This window comes from Halichoerus grypus, chromosome 9, assembly GCF_964656455.1.
Source record: "Halichoerus grypus chromosome 9, mHalGry1.hap1.1, whole genome shotgun sequence".
NCBI classification, from domain to species: domain Eukaryota; kingdom Metazoa; phylum Chordata; class Mammalia; order Carnivora; family Phocidae; genus Halichoerus; species Halichoerus grypus.
Genome location: NC_135720.1, coordinates 76,993,362 through 77,014,961, shown reverse-complemented (window position 1 = coordinate 77,014,961; position 21,600 = coordinate 76,993,362). Strand labels below are relative to the sequence as shown.

The window sequence follows — 21,600 nt, the reverse complement described above, 5'->3', positions numbered from 1 at the left end:
GGTGTGTGAATGTGAGTGCGTACATGTCTGTCAGTCTTCCTGTATCTTTGTTTGGGGAAAGTGGTGGGTAGGGGAAGGGGTATGTGTGTGTGTGTTTATTGTGTTCTAAATTTTAAAGCAGATTTTTTGATTAATATATTTTGGGGGCAGAGTGGAAGGGATAGTTATTCTTGGATCTTCACCTCTCTATAGTATAAAAAACTACTAATAGCTGATTATACACCAGACTTTGTTTCTTTTGTGATAATGAGCCAGATGGATCATTATGAACCTCTGAAATATATTAGATCCCTTCCTCCTGTATGTAGCATACGAGAAGATGAAGTCACATTTGTCTGATTATCTATTTTCCTTCTCACTGGCTTAAGAAAAAAAAAAAAATCAAGAAACTTCTAATGAGTAGCTAGGATTTGCCCTTTGTCATACTCTAAGTGTTAAGTGTGTGTTTATTTTGGTACCTGTACTACAGTTCTTTAAGGATGGCCTGGAGAAGGGGAAGGGGCTATAGTGCTGAGGTGCTTAAGGTGAAATAAATAGCTGGGTTGTACTGGAGTGGAGAAAAGGGATAACAATGCTTTTGACACCTTGAAAGGAAACAGTTTCCATGTGCATAAGAGAGAAGGAGATGTTGAAACGGAAAGCCATAAAGATTGTGCACAGAGTTCTTGCATTCATGTCAGAGGAGAATCCTGCACATGGCACTAGATTCAGATATGAGTTCTTGTACCATTTTATGTTGGCTTTGACACCTTTGGAAAGTCACCTCTCTTAAAGCATCAATTTTCTCATCTTTAAGCAAAGGATGATATCTGCCTTACTTCCCAGGATATTTTGTGACTGTAAAGTACTTTTTAAGAATAAAGCTTATTGTTTTAATTGTGGAATATTTTACATTGCTGATCTCATATTTTATTAGGGGAGTATGTGGTAACTGAAGGTGTATCCCATTCACGATTACAGACCCTAGAAAATGTACTCTTGTGTCTGCAAACCAAAAGGAGGTATAGTTGAAACTGTATAAACTGTACTGTTCAAAGCAAAACTATTAGTCAGATAGTTCTAGAAGACTTAAAACAAAAATTTAGCAGTTTTCTGTCCCTCAGACTACTCAGGTACGAGAATTTCTTTGTTCTGGTCTTGTTGAGTGGTAATTCGGCTGGGTATAGAATTCTAAGTTGGAAAGAATTTTGATCGTTTTGCTTCATTATCATCTGGTTTCTAGTGCTACGATGGAGAAGTCTAATGCCATTTTCCTTGATCTTTTGTATGTTTTTGCCAGTTTCTTTTTTCCAGGTTTTTAATGTCTCTTATTCATATGTGTATCCTAAAATTTTTTGGTGAATTACCATAATGTAATCTATTTTTCATTCACTGTGCTGAGTGCTCAGTAGGTCCCTATTATCCAAGAATTGCATGATTATTAAATATGTTTTTATATTATTTTCTTTGAAAAAGTTCTCCCTGCTTTTTCACTCTGTTCTCTTTATCTAGAATACATATTGGGCACCTGGGTGGCTCAGTCGTTAAGCGTCTGCCTTCGGCTCAGGTCATGATCCCGGGATTCTGGAATCGAGCCCCGCATCAGGCTCCCTGCTCAGCGGGGAGCCTGCTTCTCCCTCTCCCACTCCCCCTGCTTGTGTTCCCTCTCTCGCTGTGTCTCTCTCTGTCAAATAAAGAAATAAAATCTTAAAAAAAAAATAGAATACATATTAATTTAGATGTGAACTTATTACACCAATTTTCTAATAGTCTTATCTTTTTCTTTTGTATTGTCCTCTTTAACTTTTTGTTCTACTGTCTGGGAGATTTCTTTAACTTACCTTTGAATTTTTTCATTGAATTTTTATGTAATCTTTTTTTTTCCTTTCTTACATTCTGATTTTTTCTTTTTAATAATGTGCTTTTATGAGATGAGTACAGATCTCAGCTCAATGGAGATATTAAATATGATCTCTTTGCGGTTTTCTTCTCTTACCAGTATTGTCCCTGTTCTACTAATTCCCCCCGCCCCCGCCTTTTTTTTTTTCACTTTGCTTATTTTGGTCTTTTCTCTCAACTGTGGTGGGCTTTCCTCAGATGTCTGGTGATCCTTGTCTTTTGTTTAAGAGGTGATGCACTAGAAAGCTAATTAATTAGAAGTTGTGTGTGTGCTTATATATGTGTGTGGGCTTGTTTCCCAGAGGACTTCTCTCTAGGTTGACTGGGTAGCCTATTACATTCTTGTTGTAGATACAGATAATAAAATCTTCAGGTCTTTTCTCAGGTGATAATTTAATTTTTCCAAAGAATTGCCCTTCAGTCTCTTGCTTTGGGGATATCAGCCTGGCTACTGGAGTTCTGGACCTGTAGGGTGAGAGGGCTAGAGGGTCTCACTCTCTGCCATGCACAGTTTCCCTTCATATCTCAGTTTTCACCCCCACTCTGTCTTCCATGCTGCTGTTTATAAGTTTGTTGCTTCCCAGAAGCCGTATTTATTAATGGTGTACCTTCTAGTTCCTTTGGGGAGAGTGAGGCACCCTGGGAATCTCATTGCTGCTTATGTAGATTTTCAAACAGTCTCCCTGTTTTCTGCCTTTGCCCACTCACCTCACCCTCACAATAGCTGATGCCTCCAGTTCCTGACGTTTCCTGGGGAGCCCCCGCAGCTTGTTCAGACACTGAGGTTTGACCATCCTCTGCTCTCTAATGCCCCTCACCATTTCTCTCCTCACTTCCTACATATGTTGTGGTTCAGAGCTGTAGATGTCTCTTAGTTTTATTTTTTTTAAATGGTGTTTCTGGTTCTTTAAAAAAATTCTTGTTTTGTTGATTTTTCAAGATAAAGGAGGAAAAGACATCTTTGCTCTATCATCGTGAAAGTAGAAGTGTTCAGAGCCCTTTGAATACAGGAATGTATTGAATGAATAAAAGAATGTAATGTGAAATGAAGTTAATTCCTTACCCTTGCTTTCACTTCTTTATGACTTTCTACATCTCTGTGTACCTTTGCCCTACAGTCTATGGAAATTTTTTCAGATAGACTGGGAACTGGCTAGAGGCTTACACATTGATTACACTGTGCTGGATAAATGGCATCTTCTCTGCTTAAGCAATGTTAGTCCCATGGGGATGGTGACAGCACAGCACTGGTACACACTCTGTCTTTATAGTTTGTGCTAGCAGGAGTTTTGAAGACAGTGTCTGCTCTTATCACAGTCAAGGAAATTTGACTTTGACAAAAGCAAAAGCATTAGAGGGCAACTAACCATGGTCTCATTCATCCTACCTGCTTCTGTGCACCTTGCTTTACCTAGTGATAGTTTATCAGTGGTCTTATCTGGTTGGATAACTTGTGGAAACCTGCCACATTGCAGGTGACGGGATCCAGTAAGCATGAAGATTTACCTATTTCCTGGAATTGGCTGGAAACTTACTACTTTATTTTAAACTGGGAGACATAAATAGCTGCTAAGCTACTTGGTAATCAACGTAGACAATTTCCTTCTCTCTGCCCTTTAGTATTTGAATAATCTGCTTGTTGGGAAGAATTCCCCACTGAATGGAAGCTCCCTGGCATGTCTAGTCAGTTCTTCTCACCCCAGAATTTGAACATTGAGGGGATAATGCAGCAATACAGGATCAGTTAGACAGGGGTCTTGGGGTCAGGAATAGCCATAGCCATGGCAGGTATCCTAATGGGGCTGATCCTGAGGTGTGGCCTCGGTGTGTTCTTGGCCACCCAGACATAGAAATTTGTCTTATAAACTGGTTCTTCAGCTTTAATGTGGATTCAAAGCTTCCCACTATACTGCCACAAATTCCTTTCTTGTTAAGTTGCTAATGTCCATTTGAGTTATTTGTAATCAAGAACCCAAATTGCGCAGACTGGTTGTTCTTGCTATTTCCTGGGAGTATCCCTACCATAAGCAAGGTAATGAGTAACCTAAAGGTAAACATCCCCAACCTTAGGCTTTTCTGATGGGTTTTATAGTGTCTGATTTGGATTTTGAAAGCTCCGGGTCCTCATGTTCAAGGTTTAAACTTTGTTCTCTCTCTGTGGAACTGGCATGTGTGGAGTGCACCAGAAATGAAAATGCACACATCTGCCCTAAAGGAAAGTATTTACTTCCTTTTTATTTCTTTTCTCCCTCCTTATTCAGGGAAAAAAAAAAAAGATTTGGATTTTTAAAATATGTTTTTATTTTATTTTTTATTAAAAAATGTTTGATAAAAACGTACATTGTAAAAGTTACTATCTTTTAAGTGTACAGTTTAGTAGTAAGTATTCGTTGTTGTAAAACAGATATCCAGAACTTTTTCATCTTGCAGAACTGAAACTCTATACCCATGAAACAACTCCCATTTGTACCCCACCCCAGACCTTGATAACAGTCATTCTGCTTTCTACCCCTGAATTTGACTATGTTAGATACCTCATAGAAGTGAAATTATACAATGTCTGTCCTTTTGTGACTAGCTTATTTCACTTAGTATAATGTCCTCAAGGTTCATCCATGTTGTTGTATGTCTTAGTCCATCAAGGCTGCTATAACAAAATGCCACAGACTGGGTATTTTGCAAACAACAGAAATTTATTTCTCACAGTTCTGGAAGCTGGAAGTCTAAGATCAGGGTGACAGCATAGTTGAGTTCTGATGAAGATGCTCTTCTGAATTGCAGACTGCCAACTTCCTGAAGTGCCCTTATATAGTGAAAGGGGACAAGAGAGCTCTTTTATAAGGGCATTAATCCTATCCTTGAGGGCTCTACCCTCATGGCTTAATCATCTCCTAAAGGTGTTTGGGCATCAGGATTTCAACATATGAATTTTGTGGGGATGCAAACATTTAGCCTATAGCATTGAAGCATGTGACAAGATTTCATTTCTTTTTAAGGCTTCCATTGTGTGTATATACTACATTTGTTGATGGATTGGGTTGCTTCCACCTCTTGGCTGTTGTGAATGGTACTGCTTTGAACATGGGTTTGCAAATATCTCTTTGAGATTCCACTTTCAATTGTTTTGGATATATACATAGATGTGGGATTGCTGCATCATATGGTAGTTCTATTTTTAATTTTTTGAAGAATTGTCATAGTGGTTATGCCATTTTACAGTCCCATCAGCAGTACACAAGGATTCCAACTTCTCCACATCCCCACCAATACTTGTTATTTTCTTTTCTTTTTTTTTTTTTTTTTGGTTTTATCTTGTTTTGAGAGCAGCCATTCTAATAGGTGTGAGGTAGTATCTCACTGTGATTTTGATTTGCATTTCTCTGATGGTTAGTGATGTTGAGCATTTCATACACTTTGTCCATTTGTATATCATTTTTGAAGAAATGTCTATTCAAATCCTTTGCCCATTTTTAAATCAGGTTATTTGATTTTTTGTTGTTGAGTTTTAAGAGTTCTTTGTATATTCTGGATATTAACCCCTTAGCAGATATCTAATTTGCAAATATTTTCTCCCATTCTTAGGTTGCCTTTCACTCTGTTGATCATATTCTCTGATGAACAAAGTTTTAATATTTGATGTAGTCCCATTTGTCTATTTTTGCTTCTGTTGATTATACTTTTGGAGTCATAGCTAAGAAATCATTACTTGCCAAATACAGTGTCATGAAGCTTTCCCCTTATGTTTTCTTCTAGAAGTTTTATAGTTTTGGGTCTTATATTTAGTCTTTAATTCATTTTTAGTTACTTTTTGTATGTGGTATAAGATAAGGGTTCAACTTCATTCATTTGCATTTGGATATCCAGTTTTCCTAGCACTATGTGTTGAAGAAACTGTCCTGTCCCCAATGAGTGGTCTTGGCACCTTTGTTGAAGATCATTTGATCATATACATGAGGGTTTATTTTTTTGGACTCTGTTCAGTGTCTTATCTTTATGCCAGTACCATACTGTTTTGATTACTGTAGCTCTGTAATATGTTTTGAAATCAGGAATTGTGAATCCTCCAACTTTGTCCTTTTTCAAACTTGTTTTGGCTATTCGGAGTCCCTTGACATTCCATGTAAATTTTAGTTTTTTTTTTTTCTATTTTTGCAAAAAATGCTGTTGGGATTTTGATAGGGATTATGTTGAATCTTTAGATAGTTTTGGGTAATATTGACATCTTAACAATATTAAATCATCTAATCCATGAACATGGGATGTCTTTCCATTGATATGTGTCTCTATTCATTTCTTTCAGCAATGTTTCATAGTTTTTAACATACAATCTTTAACCTTCTTAGTTAGATTTACACCTAAGTGTTTTACTCTTTTGGTATTGTAAATAGAATTATTTTTTAAATTTCCTTTCCCAATTGTTTATTTATTCATGTATAGAGACACAGGTGATCTTTATATGTTGCTTTTTGGTCCTGTGACTTTGTTGAATTTATTAATTATTTTATTTAAAAAATGGTAGTTAGAAATGGGAATGCAACCAAATTTCATTTAACTGGGTTCACATTAACCAGTTTGTGGATTAACCATCAAAAGGGGAGAAGATAGTGACCATTTAGAAAGTCAAGACAAGTTGGTGCAGGTTTGGCTAAGGATGCCCATACTCAGAATTGGCCATTGGATGATGGTGAGAAGAGATGGGGTGAGGTAGAATGTGTGGCTGGAGTTATTCATGTTAAGTCCTGTCTTACAAGGAAGAGATGACAGTTTGCTGAGAGATAGATGGCAGAATATTTTTATAGAAAAATAACCATTTTGATCACTTTCCATGGGGCAACTTATAAGATTGTTTATATTTTAAAACTATTGAATTACTATTTTGGTACTTTAGGTGATACTTGTAGAATGTTAAATTTATACCTAAGCATTGGGTCTACTGTTAATCAAATAAGATTATATTAAAGCTGTTGAAAAGTTTGGTTTAAGTAATGATTTGGGGGCCAACTCTGACTGCCTTTCCCCATATTACCTTGGTTAATGCCTGAAAGTAGACTAGAGATGGGTTAGATTGATCTCAAGGAGGTGCAGAAAGACAGCAATAGTTCCTTGTGGCCTCTCCTCTTCTTTCTTTCCCATCAAAGGAGACAAGGAGATGTGTTAGTGTCTTCTAACCATTGGTGGAGGCTCAGAAGCACACCACAGAACACCTAAATGTATGTAGTTGTATTGTTTCCAAGTGCAGTATTTATGTAAGACTTTTGAGAAGATTGTCTTGGGATAATACATTTTAAGTGTGTTTGGGCATCTTTTTGAAGCATGCAGAACCAACTCCCTTAATTATCAGTTTTCAAGTCCCTGATTCATACATATTTTTATTTTTTAAAAATCATATATTTAAATTTGAATATATTGAAGTTGAATATATATATATATATCTCCACATATAAATATAAGAAATGATTTTCAGCCAAAAGTCTCATAAGAAGTTGTTGGAAAGAGATATTTAAAGATGGGGTGCCTGGGTGAGGCAGTCAGTTAAGCATCTGCCTTTGGCTCAGGTCATGATCCAGGGTCCTGGAATGAAGCCCTGAGTCAGGTTCCCTGCTCCCTCTCCCTCTGTCCCCTGTCTCATGCGCACTCTCTCTCTCACTCTCTAGCTCAAATAAATAAATAAAATCTTAAAAAAAGAGATATTTAAAGAGATTTTCATACTGAATTGGTTATCCAACATTATTATTGTTGTTGTTTCTTTTTTTCCCAGCACTAAAATGAATATGGAAGTAGAGAATATTTGAAAAATGAGAATGAGAAAGGAGGAACAATAAATACTGCCTTTCAAATACAACTGTAAACATTTGGTCTATGCACATTCTCTTTTCTTACAAGCTGATTTAAATTTTTAAAATCACATTTGTTGATCATACTATATATACCATTTTGTGCCCTGCTTTGTTCTCTAACAAAAATAGTTTCCATGTCCTTATAAGCTTATTTTTTAGAAGTTGCATCTTATTCCCTTGGGTGGATTATTATAATTAACTTAATCATTCCCTCAGTGTGGGCTATTTAGTTTGTTTCCAGTCACTTGAAATAATAGTTTGCAACTGGCAAGCTGTTTTGAAGAATGCATTAAATTGAATGTTATTTCATAAAGTACATTCTCATTTAAGCTCTTCCACTCTTTTTCTTTTCCTTAGAGTCATTTTTCTTTCTTTCCTTTTAAGAGTCTTCTGTCAAATAACAAAAATATTTTGAGGTGTACTGTTATCAAGATACGAAGGGTTATTGTTGGTGGCCCCAGAATCTGGGTTCAAGGTGAAGAAAAAAATCACTTGGTGAAATGAAAACTAGTAAAAGTTAAAACAAGTTGAGTTTCTCAGGGCTCCGGGGTGCCCAAAGTCATAGAATAAAGACTGCCTATCTGCCCAAAGCAGCATTTGGCTTGAAGATTTTGAGTACATTGCAAAACATTTTTTAATAGCCAAAGAAACACTGGTATATTATGGGGCAGGATGCCTGATTTCCATGAATTTTTAGATTGAACAAGGCTTCAAAGAAATTTCACTTTTATAGGGGCTGCCTCAAAATGTATCCTCCAGTGTTCTGGATCAGGGGTTGGACCACCTGGCAAATACTTTAGTCTTTTCAGACCACCAATTCTCTGCTATATCTTCTTTTTTGTTTGGTTTTCTTTGTTTTGTTTTCTAACATTTAAGAATGTCAAACCATGCTTAGCTCAGAGGCCCCCTCCATAGTTTACTCCCCTTCTAGATGGTCCAATGTTGCCTCCACCTCCTGGAGTTCTTTAGTGGTCACATTTGAGAAACACAGGATTAGCTGATTTCCAAGTCTCCTCTGTGAAAATAAAATATATCCTCTGGCAGGATGGAGTAGAACATGGTCATAGAATTTTGACCTATGTTGAAGCCTGACTTGCAGTAATTTTGTGTTACTAGAACTCTGGTTGTTGGAGTCAATAAGGGAAAGAAAAAAAGGAAAGCTAAAGTTTAAAATTTTCATTATTCACAGGAGATTGTGCTCTGTCTCTAAAATATGGATGTTATTTATGTAGGCTTAATGACTACATCATCTACATGATAGTAAGGCAAAGCCCTGAAAGTTACCCCAAACTCATTTTCCTCACCTCAATACCCACTTGGTTACCAAATCCTGTAATTTTTGTCTCCTATGTAATTCCACCCTATTTCTCTCTCAGAACTCAATTCAAACAGGCCTTGTTATTGAGCTTTCTCTAACTAGGGCTCTGGTTATCACTGCCCCTCCCCTAAGCCCAGCAAACCTGTGCCTCATTCCTATTATGATCTTTATCTCATAGAATTTTTTTTTCATGTCTTTCCCTTCTGAGGTTCCTTGTGTTCACCTCAGCAGGCTCTGTGGCACATTTATCTTAGTCTCTGCATAATGCTAGGAACCCAGAACATACTTACCAAAAATTGGTTATGTGAATGGGTGACTAGCTACACAGATGTTTTCAGCTGAGCAGGTAGCTAACCTGTTCTGTTGGGTCCCGCCTTGTCAAAGTTCTGAGCATTTGCATTCTCATTTTATTACTAAAAGTCAGTCAGATGTCTCAAGAGGAAGCTCATTGAACCTTCTTCTAAATTTTACAATGAAATCTATTGGGAAAATCACCTCTATTAGAAACTCACCTATCCTACAGGTAGAATTTTCTTAAGAAACTTAATTTGAATTTGAAGATCTGTATTCCAAGGCCTCCTGTCTAAAAGATAACTTATCTAATCAAGGAGAATCTTCTTCAGATGTTTTACTGTAAATAATCTTATATGACATCCTCACAGATACTAGGAAAGGAAAAAGTCGGGTGGTGGGGAAGGGGTGATATAAATTCCTCTTTATCGCTTGCTGATCAGCTGTATGCCCAGAAGCATAACAATTTAATTAGATATTCTTTGCGGTTTTATCTCTTTTATATAATCGTAGTTTTTATTCTTCTGTCTATAAATGTTTAATCTCCCATTTTCACCTCACTGAGATGTTTGCTGCAGTATTCTACAGTGATGAATCCCTGGGACGTGTCTTTCATGAAAACGATGGCTTGTGCCGTGAATATTGAAAACCTTCATCCAGACAGGCTCAGGCTGCCCCAGTTGCATGTTTCATGGTGTATCTTAAATAGGGTCCACACTGGAGGTTTTCTTTAGGTTAAAATGTTTCTCTTTCTGAGCCTTATGCAGTTAGAGTTAATGAAAAGAAAACAAAACTGTTAAGACACTAAGGCCATGTTAATACTATCAATGTTAAGACAATAGAGGAGGGTCAAAAGTGAAAAGTCACGTTTCCTCTGCCCGGCTATATGTGCCCTCCCTTGGATTCCCAAGAGATAGCCTCTCCTGTGAGGTTCTGCTTTGTAGTTTTCTTAGTTATCACCAGCCTGTGCCTATATTCCTGGATTTAAAGCTTTAGACAGCACGTTTTTCTTTGAAAGATGAAGAGAAATCATTCTTAATAGCTCCTCTCATTTCTCCCCCATGTTGATTCACACACACGCACACACACAACATTGCTAAAGTTTATACATCACATTCTCCTCTGTGACTGTAATAATTATTATAAAATATATAAACATTTATTTTGTTATAAACCTATAAATGCTAATCTCTATAGAGCTGTTTAGTTGTGTGCGTAGTCATAGAGGAGGGTATATTATCCTATTTTACTAAATCCCTGTGGCTTAAAGGAGAATGACATAAATGTCAATATCCACGAGATTCTCTTAATTTTAGCCTCTTCACTTAACCGCTTTGGGTATTTCTTAAAATGTTACTGCTGGTTCCTTTTCCTATGTTCAACACAATTTTTTTTTTTTTTTCCATTCAATTTCATTTGGTGCTTGGGTAGATGTATGTGCTTGCTCTGCCATCTTGTACCAGCATGGTCAGAAATGTTAAACAGGGATTAGGAACTTAAAATCCTCAGCTTTGGGCTTACCCATATTTTTGGTGTTTGGCATAGAAATTGCTGAATGAAGCTGTTTCAGAAAAATACATCTTATATACCCTACCAAGATTGGAACTGTCAACTATTTTTTCCTTCTATACCAAGATTTTATAAAATAGAACATAGCATTCATGGTCCTTAACCACTGAATCAAGATATACTGCTCAGAGGCTACCCTCAGGCTTGAAAGATTTTAAGAAGGAGCCTCTGCGCATTTTTTCAGCTGCAGCAGCAGTAACGCTGGTTGTCTTAGAAAGAATTTAAGATTTTTTTTCTTCTTTTGGGTAAACCAAATTTGCTTTGGCTCAGCTAGGCCCGATTGCTGCCACCATTTCCTTATAAGCCATGTATTGTTTTTATTCCCCACAGCCTCCTGTTTGGATATGCCCTTGGCATGTAGAAATAATACGGGTCTGTCACTTAATTGTCATTGACGTGGCGTGGGAAGTGATGCAGCGTAGCAGCGTGGCTGCTGTGGGTTTTCCTCACGGTTCTCCTAGGGAACACTGAAAGGGCAAAGAACTTTAAGGTCTTTGTCTCAAATGCTTGTCTAGTCCATAATAGTCTCATCATGGTGTACAGGTAATGTGCTTACGTGAGCTCTGTGGAAGAATGAGGCTATTGTACACTTCACCTGTTGTAGATTTTATCATGAGCTTCTAAATTTTCTGACACTGGTTTTCACTTGAACACACACAGAAGTATAGGTGACAGAAGCTTTTGTTTTTTCCTTCTTAACGGCTGTTCAGTTTGCTTTATTTTTCTTAAAATTGCAGCATTTAGATAGATGTTCCATTAGTAATAGTGCTCAGTTATGTTGATACCTACGTAGTCCAGAAATTTCTCTTTTCATAGCACTAGAAACAAAGTGAGTTTTCATCTTTTGTCTTACGTGTAATACAAATGTACCAGCTTCTGAAACTGGGCAATTTTATCTTGAATATGCCTTGTATATTTGTAACCTTCTCCAAAGGTAATATTAACTGATCATTATATTGTATAGTTACAGAAGGTTGATTGTGCTGAAATGTATAATTTGCAGATGTGTATTTACAGACACTTCAGAGAGAGTATCTTTGACTATAAGGAATTCAGCAAGCCTATTTCGAAGCTTTATAGTGAGTTTTTAAAATACAATGCTTTTAACTTTTTCAGTACAAACCTTAATATATTTTTAAAAGTAGAAGCCTCATAAGTCAAATGAACTTGATAAGAAAGCAGATCTTTCTCTTTTATTGGGGAATGCCTAAGGCCATAAGAACTTACATCTTAATAGAATGTGATTTTAAAATTTCTAATACAATTTTACGCTTAAATTATTTCAGTCATACTATTTAATTTATTATCTCTAAAAGGAGGTATTAACTAGTAAGAAATCCTAGATTTTAAATTATCGACCACCTACTCTTTGCCTAAATATGACAAAAAAATAAAACCTTTTACACTTTGAGATTCATCAGACCTTTAAATATCAAAAAATAAATTTTTTATTTAATTTTTAAAAACCCGTTACTCAAATTACGTTATTAGCATGAGATTACCTAAAACATGGCACATCAGTCATTAATTGGCAAACACAACTCATTCATCCACTTGACAAATATTGGTAACCTGGTGTGTGTCAGGTACTATTCTAACGTTCATTTTTAAAAATTAATGACTTTAAATTATTCTGCTTTTAAAGTTAATTACCAAATCTTATATATGTTGCTTTGAAAGGAGTTAATTACCTGAAGTGACAATTTCTAAACTGTTGGGAGGATCCAATTCAATATTCAGGTAAGAAACCCCCTAGCCATAGTGATGTTAAAGGCAGAGAAAGTAGGCATTGAACAGGATTATTTCTTGAACCCAGATCAGTGAAATGATATTCAACTATTTGGAAATACCTTTGTTACAAAGAATATTTGTAACATTTTCAGTTCATAGGATTTTGCCTAAATTCTGTTAGACCTGTATTATTTGTGACATAGTTTTTCTTATAAAAAATTGTAAAATTTTCCGTAAAATTGTATGAAATCTGTAATATCCTAGAGTCACTAGAAACCTCCAGCTGCCCAGCTGGTATCTTCTTCACTTAGATGTCTCATACACTTGCTCAAACTGAACATTTTGAAACAGCTTCAGCCTTACTCTCACATCTGCTTTTTCTCTGGTCTTTCCTGTCAAGTTACAAAGGTCAGTTCCACAGTTGAGTATGATCAATTCTTCCTCCGAAATCTATCTCCAGTCTGTCTACTTTTCTCTATCTCCATTATCATGGGTCGGGTTCAGGCTGCCACCGTCTTACCTGGATTACCACAATACTCTTTTGACTTTTCTCCCTGCTTTCCTTCTTGTTGGCCTGTCTCAGCCATTCTCCACACAGATAACTTAGCTATTTTCTTTCTTTCTTTCTAAGATTTTATCCATTTATTTAGAGAGTGTGCACGTGAGCAGGGGAGAGGGGCAGAGGGCAAGAGAGAGAATCTCTAGCAGACTCCCCTCTGAGCACAGAGTGCAATGTGGGGCTCGATCCCAGGACCCTGAGATCATGACCTGAGCCAAAATCAAGAGAGTTGGACGCTTAACCGACTGAGCCACCCAGGTGCCCCTAACTTAGCTATTTTCTTAAGGGAAACTAGCTCATTCTGCTCCCTTGCTCAGAACCTATACATGATTTCCTTTTGTACTTAAGATAAAATTCAAAATCTCTTCCTTGGTTTGGTACAGTCTGGCATACGCTTGTCCCTGTCAGACTTGCCAGCTTCCCTCTTCACCAGTGCTGTTTTCTGTCCTCAATGCCCCTGTCCCAACCCTTTGCTTGGTCAACTCTTCTCCCCCTTCAGATTTCAGCTTAAAATGCCATTTTTGAAGTACGTTTTTTGCCGAGCCTCCCTTTTCAGATGGATTGCTCCTTCTCGTCAGGTCAAGAAGGCTCTCTTTGGCGGTGCACTGTATTAGGCCCACTCCTGAATTGCAGAGGGAGCTACCACCTGAAGATCTATGGAAGGAGCAGGGAGTGGAAGGCCTGAGGCTGAGATGATTGTGAATTAAAATCAAGCTACCTTCAAAACCACGTGAGACTCAACTTGCTAAAGCATTTGAACAAGAGAGTCTCTATACAGAGTGAAATAACTCAAAGATTTTTTTCATCATTGAGGCATCCTTTGCAAGAAGCAAATCTCCATTCTCTAAGTCATGGACTCTCATTTAGATTCCTAGACAGGTTTCAAAAATATTTGTGATGCCATTGGCTCAGCTCAGCAGTGGATTCATTGGGGCTCAGTGACTGGTATACAGGGTGCCCCATACCTGGTTTCCTCTTGGCCAAGAAGCATCACAGAGTCCAAAAAGCATTGATTTCTATGTCAATGAGAATTGGCCCCAAATCTCAGCTCTTTCACGGATTGCCTGTTAAGCTTGGGCAAAATATTTCTTTGCTCCGAGCCAGTCTCCAACCTGGTGGTCTGTGGTGGGGATTAAATGAAGTACTGATTATAAGGCACCCGGCACAGAGCAAATGGCTACAAATGATTCTGATCATTGTCTGCTTACATTTATCCTTCGGATTTATCCTTCAGATAAAGTGATCAAAGGGACTTGTACCAAATTTTAAGACTGCTTTACCTCAACTTAGAAACCATAGAGTTATATCTAGGCAAACATTTGAAAAGAAACAATTGATGAACACATGGACCAGAATTCCTTGTTGGTCTCTCTTGTGAAAGTAGGAAGAAAAAAATGATTCTGTGTCTGAGGCAAAGATAAATGTTACAGAGGATATAGTTTCCTCTAGGTTTTATTTGATCTTTTTATTCTCTCTGAAGACATAGTCTGAAAGAATGTGGAAAACTTCAAAAGCAGAATAGAAGCACTTGTACTGACACATGGAGATCTTTATGGCTTTCTGTTTACCCAGTGATTTTTTTTTAAAGCCCTAGATAACAAAATACCAAGAATGGAATTGGGAGTCAGCCTTTCATATTGAAGCACTAGAAGTAAAATCTTTGATCAGAGTGATTTCACACAAATAAATGTTAGTTTGGCACAAGAGGGAAAGGGAACGTGTTCCGATTTCACTGGTCTTGTCAGTGTTTTACATTTTAGTCCTATCACAGGCCTTGCATTAAAAACACGGTACACGCATCATCATACTCAGAGAAATTTTTATGCTCAAGCAGAGCAAATCCAGTAGATTTATGTAGCCCTTCCCTGGCCTGCATGGAGCAATGGTACATTTTCTCGTTTCCATGAAGAATTTTTCAAAAGCACCAAATACTGATAATTTTTGCTTTTTTTTTTCTTTTCTCTTCCTCTTTTTTCTAGGATTATGACAGTTTTTTTGAAGCAAAGGAAAGCAACACAGTCTATTCATTCTTAGGCCTGAAACCACGGTTGGCATCAAAGGTAGGTAAATCTTTTCTTTTTTTAAAATTCATCTTTCTTGAATTGTCTCGAGGGGTTGAGATTGAAGATGTTAGAGGAATGCATGTGTAAGTCTCCTAAATTTTTAAATTTCACTCGCTCAAATGCACAGTCAGGGACTGCCCAGTGTAAAAATGCATGAAGAAGCCCAGGGTATTTTCCTCCAATTTTCAATTGTTGTATATTAGAGTTTATTTTTATCTATCATTTATTTTATTTAAAATCTATACCCCCCTTCTTCCAAGAAAAATTTAAGGTAGTAAGTGCTTTCTGTTTTAAAGTGCAAGTTTACATTACTTTACATTTTTTGAAATAGCAGAATCAAAGCCATATCTTTAAGGTTTTTTGCACATTTAACTCCTTTACATTGGAAGGGAGATGGTCTGTAATAATAAATGGTCAACCTTAAAAAAAAACACTATAATTCCTAAACTAAATCAAAATGTTTTTTGAAGCTACTTTATTATGTCATATGTCTTTGATGGAACATAAAAGGCTCAAGCTTTTCTAATATTTAGACCAGAAGTTATATATACTATTACAAGTTTGTGAAGCGTATAGATTCACTTTCAAAATAAAAAACAGAATTTCTTTATTAAATAAGGTAATATTTTGATTATTTCCCCCTTTAAAAATATTATTTTCTTCTGATTGTGAAAGTAGCCTTATTTAGGAAAGGTTCATTTAGGAAAATACCAAAGTATAGAGTAGAAAATAAAAATCACCTATTATTCCACCACCCAGAGATAAGCATATTAACTTTTTTGGGTGTATTTTCTTATAATCTTTATATACAAGGCAGTTGAGGTTTTGGCTATATTTCAAATTGAGACTGAATTCTAAAGTATCTATTTTTAACACTGAATTGAAATGAAAGTACATTACTGGGTACTTTGATGTCTGTCAGCAATAGGTCTTTTGAGGCTACTCAGGATCTGTACCGTTTCTGGAACACCTATGGGAGGAAAGCAGAGACTATCAATAATATAAATTATACACCAGCACCCGCAGTTCATAGCCGATGTGAAATCTTGCTTTGTTTTTACATTACTAAGTCCACAGATGGTTGTGGGTGGTTTCCATGCATATGTTTTAAACAGTGGCAAAACCCACACATATAATATTTAAAGGTTCTTACAACTATTTTTATAAAGATGGAACATTGGAATACTTGTTAGGAAAATTGTAGTATTTTTATAACATATTTCATCCAAAGATATTAAACAATCCAGATTTATCTTCAAAGACCTGGAAAAAACATGGGTAGGAGTAATCTAAAGTATGCATAAATCTAGTGGACATCATTATCTATGCAAAAACCTTAAAAAAAAAAAATACTGTGCGCTTGCCATCTTTGTTCTCATTTTCCCCTGAAGATGTAGATTCCTTAGAGATTCTGAAGGCTGATTTTTTTACTCTTTAAAAATATTTATTCTCTCATAAATTTCCCAGGAAGCCTATAATCCATAAAATATGCATTTTCACATGACTTGTGGTCACAGTATTAAAGTTGGTCTTCTGATGCCATTGACAACTACTTGATTTCAGTAGACCATTCCAAGGGCATTAAAGGCTCTGGGCAACCCCACCCATTCAGCACACCATATTCCAGCCCCTGAGTCAATCGTATGAGCAGGAGCACATGGAACCAGAGTGGAAGTCCATGGTGCAGTGTTTGTGCAACCCTCTCTCATGAATCATTCAGGGCCTTAAGGGTTAATAGCAACTAACACTGCATAGGAGAGAGGTGAAAATATGTTTAAGAGCAATTCAGCTTCCCCTCCCGCCCCACTTATCTATTTATTTTTTTACCTTGGTAGTAATACGTACTCAATCCACAGTCCACACTCAAAGGCCTAGACAGAGTATTCACGGGTATAATATACTAAAAGATGGAAGCCCCCTTTTCTCCTTTCCTTTCCCTCACTCTCTGCAGTATACGTACATAAACAATAGGGCTAGAAAGCCTGCCAATGAACATATAAAACAACATTAGCATCTGTAATTGCTCATACACAGTGAGGAGAGAGTAGAGAGATGGTAGGAGAAGAACGTTCACAAGCCCAACAGGCCCAGGTATAAGGTAGACTCTGGGCAGTTCTCAAAAATGGACAGCGCAGAGGAAGGTAAGAGGTCACAAAATGGTGGCCTATAGGCCACATTGGCTCTGGATGCGTCTCTCCTACACAGAACTTTGAAAAGAATTTAAATGTGTTGCTAATATTTAAAATACAGATTTCTCACTTTTCTCAAGAAATTGAAAGTATGGAAATCCTGGGGGAGCCCACTTCCTCCTTTGGCTGGTTGGAGCCAGTAGAAGCCAACCCATCATGGTACATACCTAAGAGAAAAGGAGGCCTTTTCACCAATAATTTTCAGGTAGAAAACCATCAAGTTTGTTGTTTAATTAGACTCAAAGCAGGGCCTGGAGTAGAAGTTTCTGCTTTGGGATCCCTACCATTCAGGGGTGATATTCAAAGTACTGTAACAGCTAGTAAATCCTGGGCACTGACCAGCCAGAGCTAGCTGGAGCATGTCTTGGAAGTCCCACCCTCCCCCACCCCCGCCATGGCAGGTATCTGTTTAGTGGCTGAAACATGGAGCTCTCCTGGGAGGAGGGCCAGAGGTGGCCCTGGGGGAATTGGGGCAGCAGCTTATTTACTAAGAGTTTTGGCCATACTGGTGCTGTGTGGTTGCCCTCCGCAGGCCCCAAGTGAAGTACCCACACACACCCCACTCACCTGGGTACGGGGGGAGTAGTGCCTCTGAGAGGAGTCTCAACAGTCTTTGGAAACATGTGGCTTCCCTTCCACTTTGACATTTGGCAGGTTGGGTGGCTGTGATTGAAATCTGTGCTGCTCCTGAAACCTAGGATTTGCTGTCATCAATCACATGGGGGTGATTTATTGTGATTTCCAACATCTCCCTTCCTGACATTTAAAATATCATCACCAGGCTGAATTTTCTTGTCAACCCAATGCAACAACTGACCTTTTTTTTTTTTCTTTTTTCAAATTAATAGGCAGAACCTTAGAGAAGACAAGTGGAAGATAACGGAGATGTATTTTGGAGCGCCCCCTGGTACTCAGCACACACCTGCTTACCTAATACATCACTGTGACTAAAGCCACGTGCATCATCAGTAACTTTGCTTGCCATGGAAAAGGTGTTTTTGGAAGACATGGGTATAATGGTATTGCATGATTGCTTTAAACCAAATCAGGACTGTGGTGGTTTTTTTCTTATTTTCAGAATTGCCTGCAGTTGCCTCATTCACCTGGAGGTACTCTAACCTGTTATAGGTGTGCTTCCTTAATGACTGAAAGATAAATGGGTAGCACCATTGGAGAGAAAATGCTGAATCTGCCCTAGGTTGTAGCTGATGCCAGTATTGCTCAGACCTGCCTATCTTTAAGTGGCCTGGATTGTATCCTTGAAATTAGTTTGCCAGACTATTAGAATCTTTTGATCAGACAGAAAAAAAGCAATGCAGGTTGACAAAGGGCTGAAGAGTTTTGCTGCAAAAGTCGCAGCCATCACTATTCCAGTGCTTTGTAATAACACCTATAGAAAAAGATGTTCTAGCCTCCTTTGGTAATGGACACTCTTATTTCCATAAATCCTCCAAACTCCTACAGATGTTTCCAAAAATCACTGTCACAACAATGTGTGATCAGGACCAAGTTACAGGGATAAAAATAGTTGGTATTTTGGAAAATAAAGGGTTCTTCATCTCTTGCAAGGGAAAAGTTTCACTTAAATGTAAAAGACAGCGTAAAAGGTATATTTTAGGAGGTGTACTAATTAGACAGTAAATTTAGAGGGAAATGATCTGACTCCTATCTGAAGGGATTTTCAGCTCTAGCAACTTATTTATGCACAAGTAACGTATTTTTAAATGCAGCTTCCCTAACTAACAGCTGCTTATTCTATTTTGTGAATGGATTATATATATATATTTTTTTTGAGAAAGGAAGATCTTGGTTAGATATATTTTATGAGCCCTTGATGAGGCATATGAAAAGATACTAATATTGGGGTACAATTTTCATTTTTTTCCTCGGTTGCTTTTCACCGGACCTCTAACGGCTTGCTCTTATTTCTGGCCAATGTACAGTCCCAGCTTTTTCAGAATACTGCAGATACATGTTCCCATTCTATACATGGATACCAGTGAGCTTTCAGAGCAGTGTATATGAGAAAGGGGCTGTCAGAGAATAGCTCTGAATTGTACTTGGCATACAGAATCTCTACTCCCTTTGGAGCGGATGCTGAACATGTCGACTTCCTTCAGACAGAGGCTGCTTTTCTCCATCCTTGTCCCTTCTTATGCTCTTTAGAGTTTTTAGTTGCCATACATAAACAGTCTTGAATAGGATAAATTCTTAGAGGATTGCCTAGAATATTCTGCTTTTCTCAGCATCCTGATGCTGGACCTGTCATTCAGATGCTGAGCAGGATGTAAAAAATTGAAAGGACATAAGAATGAAAGTCCTGTCCCCTGTGTTCCCTCACCCTCAACTAAGTAAATGCGGACCCCTCTGAAGGACTTGTTGAATGCGGACACTGAAATCCCAGCCTGAGATTTGCAGCCCAGGACTACAACCAGAAGAAGAACATGCCACAGATTTCAACTTGACTGGAACCAATACATGATCCACAATTTTCTCTCCAAGGAAAGCTGTTGTGAAATCATGGGTATTACTGCTTAGTTGGCATTAAATAAGATCCAGGTCAAATTCCATTTGAGAAATCCCAGGGACTATCCAGGAATCTTTTATTTTGAACTGGATATTGTGTTTGAGTAAATGTGTCTTCTGATAAGACTTAGAATTTCATTTGCAGATACAACAATTTTAAAAATTTAATGCTACAGTGATCTAACTTACATTTAATCTACTCTTGCCAGTGAGCACCAAGAACCAACTTGGTAAGATTGAGGCCTTGCAAGTTAAATTCTGGGGTTGGGGGATCAACATGATACTTGCTAGACAAAGATAGCTATTCAGATTTGTTCATCTTAAAGCTTTTGCATTACTGTGGTTATTGTAGGACCAGAATGGTTTCCTAAACAGACTAGATGGATGATATTGCTAAATTGCTACCAGTCACACATCGTCTTCCCCTCACCTCATCATCATCATTATTATTATTATTATTATTATTTTAAAATCAGCATAGAAATAGGAGAGACCAGCCCTGGCTGGTACTGTACTTGTTGTGAGTGAGGTAGAAGCACACTGTGTGGCATTTGCTGCAATACCCAGGCTCTGCAGAGTACTGACGTATTGCCCTTTGGGACCACATTGTGTTCAGAGAATACTGTCTCTTTCCTTGTACTGTTTTACCAGCTAAATTCCAAACATGTAATGATTTCCTGTTCCTTTCTTTAACTAGCTGCCTTTAGATTTGAATATTCACAGTCTTAAAAACCTAGGAAAGCACTAGGTGGGAGTTACAGACGTAGATGTAATATCAAAGGCATTTCAAGACAGAATTTTTATTTCCTGTAGTAGGCTTATTGGGACAAAGGAAATGTGCTGCTAAAAATAAAATTATGCCAGTTTAAAATTAGATAAAATACAGAGTGCCATCCTGCTAGGTATATGCAGACCAAAAGAAAATTTAGTTGGGGAAATACTTATTTTTCCAAATTCTGGTGTTCTATTAAAATCAAAGAGGAGAAAAGGAAGATTTTTTTCTCTCTCAGACTCTAATATATTTTAGATTTGTTTCTGTTTTATAGATTCCTCCAGACACCTAGCTGTTTTTGTATTACATGAATTTAAAAATGAACTAAATTTATTTTTGTCTTCTGTTATTGAAAGGTACCAAAGCCTCTTTCTATTTGTTTGGTTTTTTTTTTTAAATTTGATTTTGCTATGTAGGGTTTTGCTTTTTCTAGAAATACTTTCCATTTAACGGCATTTCTTAAGTGTCAGGGCCCACTTTGATGTGCATAATTGTTTTAAGATTTCAGTGTGTATGCGTTTGTTTCTAAAGGCACTGCTGCAATCTCAGATTTTATATTCAGCATTAAAGAGAAATAAATGCCAGAAAACACATATTCTGAAAATGGAGTGTTTGTTCCCTACCATTTCTTACACCTTTTCTAATTGTAGTTCTGTGTTTGGTTGAAACCTTCCTGTTTAGTTGGGATGTTATACTTCTGTTCCCACTCATGAATCTCATACCTGAATGCTGCAGATTAGTTGTAAAAATGCGGACGGATCATTTGCCCATTTGAGGAGACAAACATGTATGTGGTCCTGTGTACATCTGTGTTGGGAGGTGATCACAGAACGCTCTCAGGCAGTGACCAGGGCCAAGGAAGCATTA

The 21,600-nt window shown here is 37.4% G+C and overlaps 1 protein-coding gene across 2 annotated transcripts in view; it reads left to right on the top strand.

Annotated features, from left to right (window-relative positions):
* Window positions 1–21,326, top strand: part of SH3BGRL2 (SH3 domain binding glutamate rich protein like 2) — a 58,905-nt gene extending 37,579 nt beyond the window's left edge. The window contains exons 3-5 of one of the 2 annotated variants that reach the window (XR_013441201.1): window positions 15,163–15,243; window positions 17,516–17,640; window positions 18,284–21,326. Coding sequence is in view for 1 of the 2 variants with exons in the window: in XM_036069427.2 (XP_035925320.1) it covers window positions 15,163–15,243; window positions 18,284–18,295 (93 nt within the window). In the remaining variant the exon portion in view is untranslated. The remainder of the gene's footprint in view (window positions 1–15,162; window positions 15,244–17,515; window positions 17,641–18,283) is intronic. The other variant, XM_036069427.2, reaches the window with a different exon arrangement.
* Window positions 21,327–21,600: the final 274 nt, after the last annotated feature.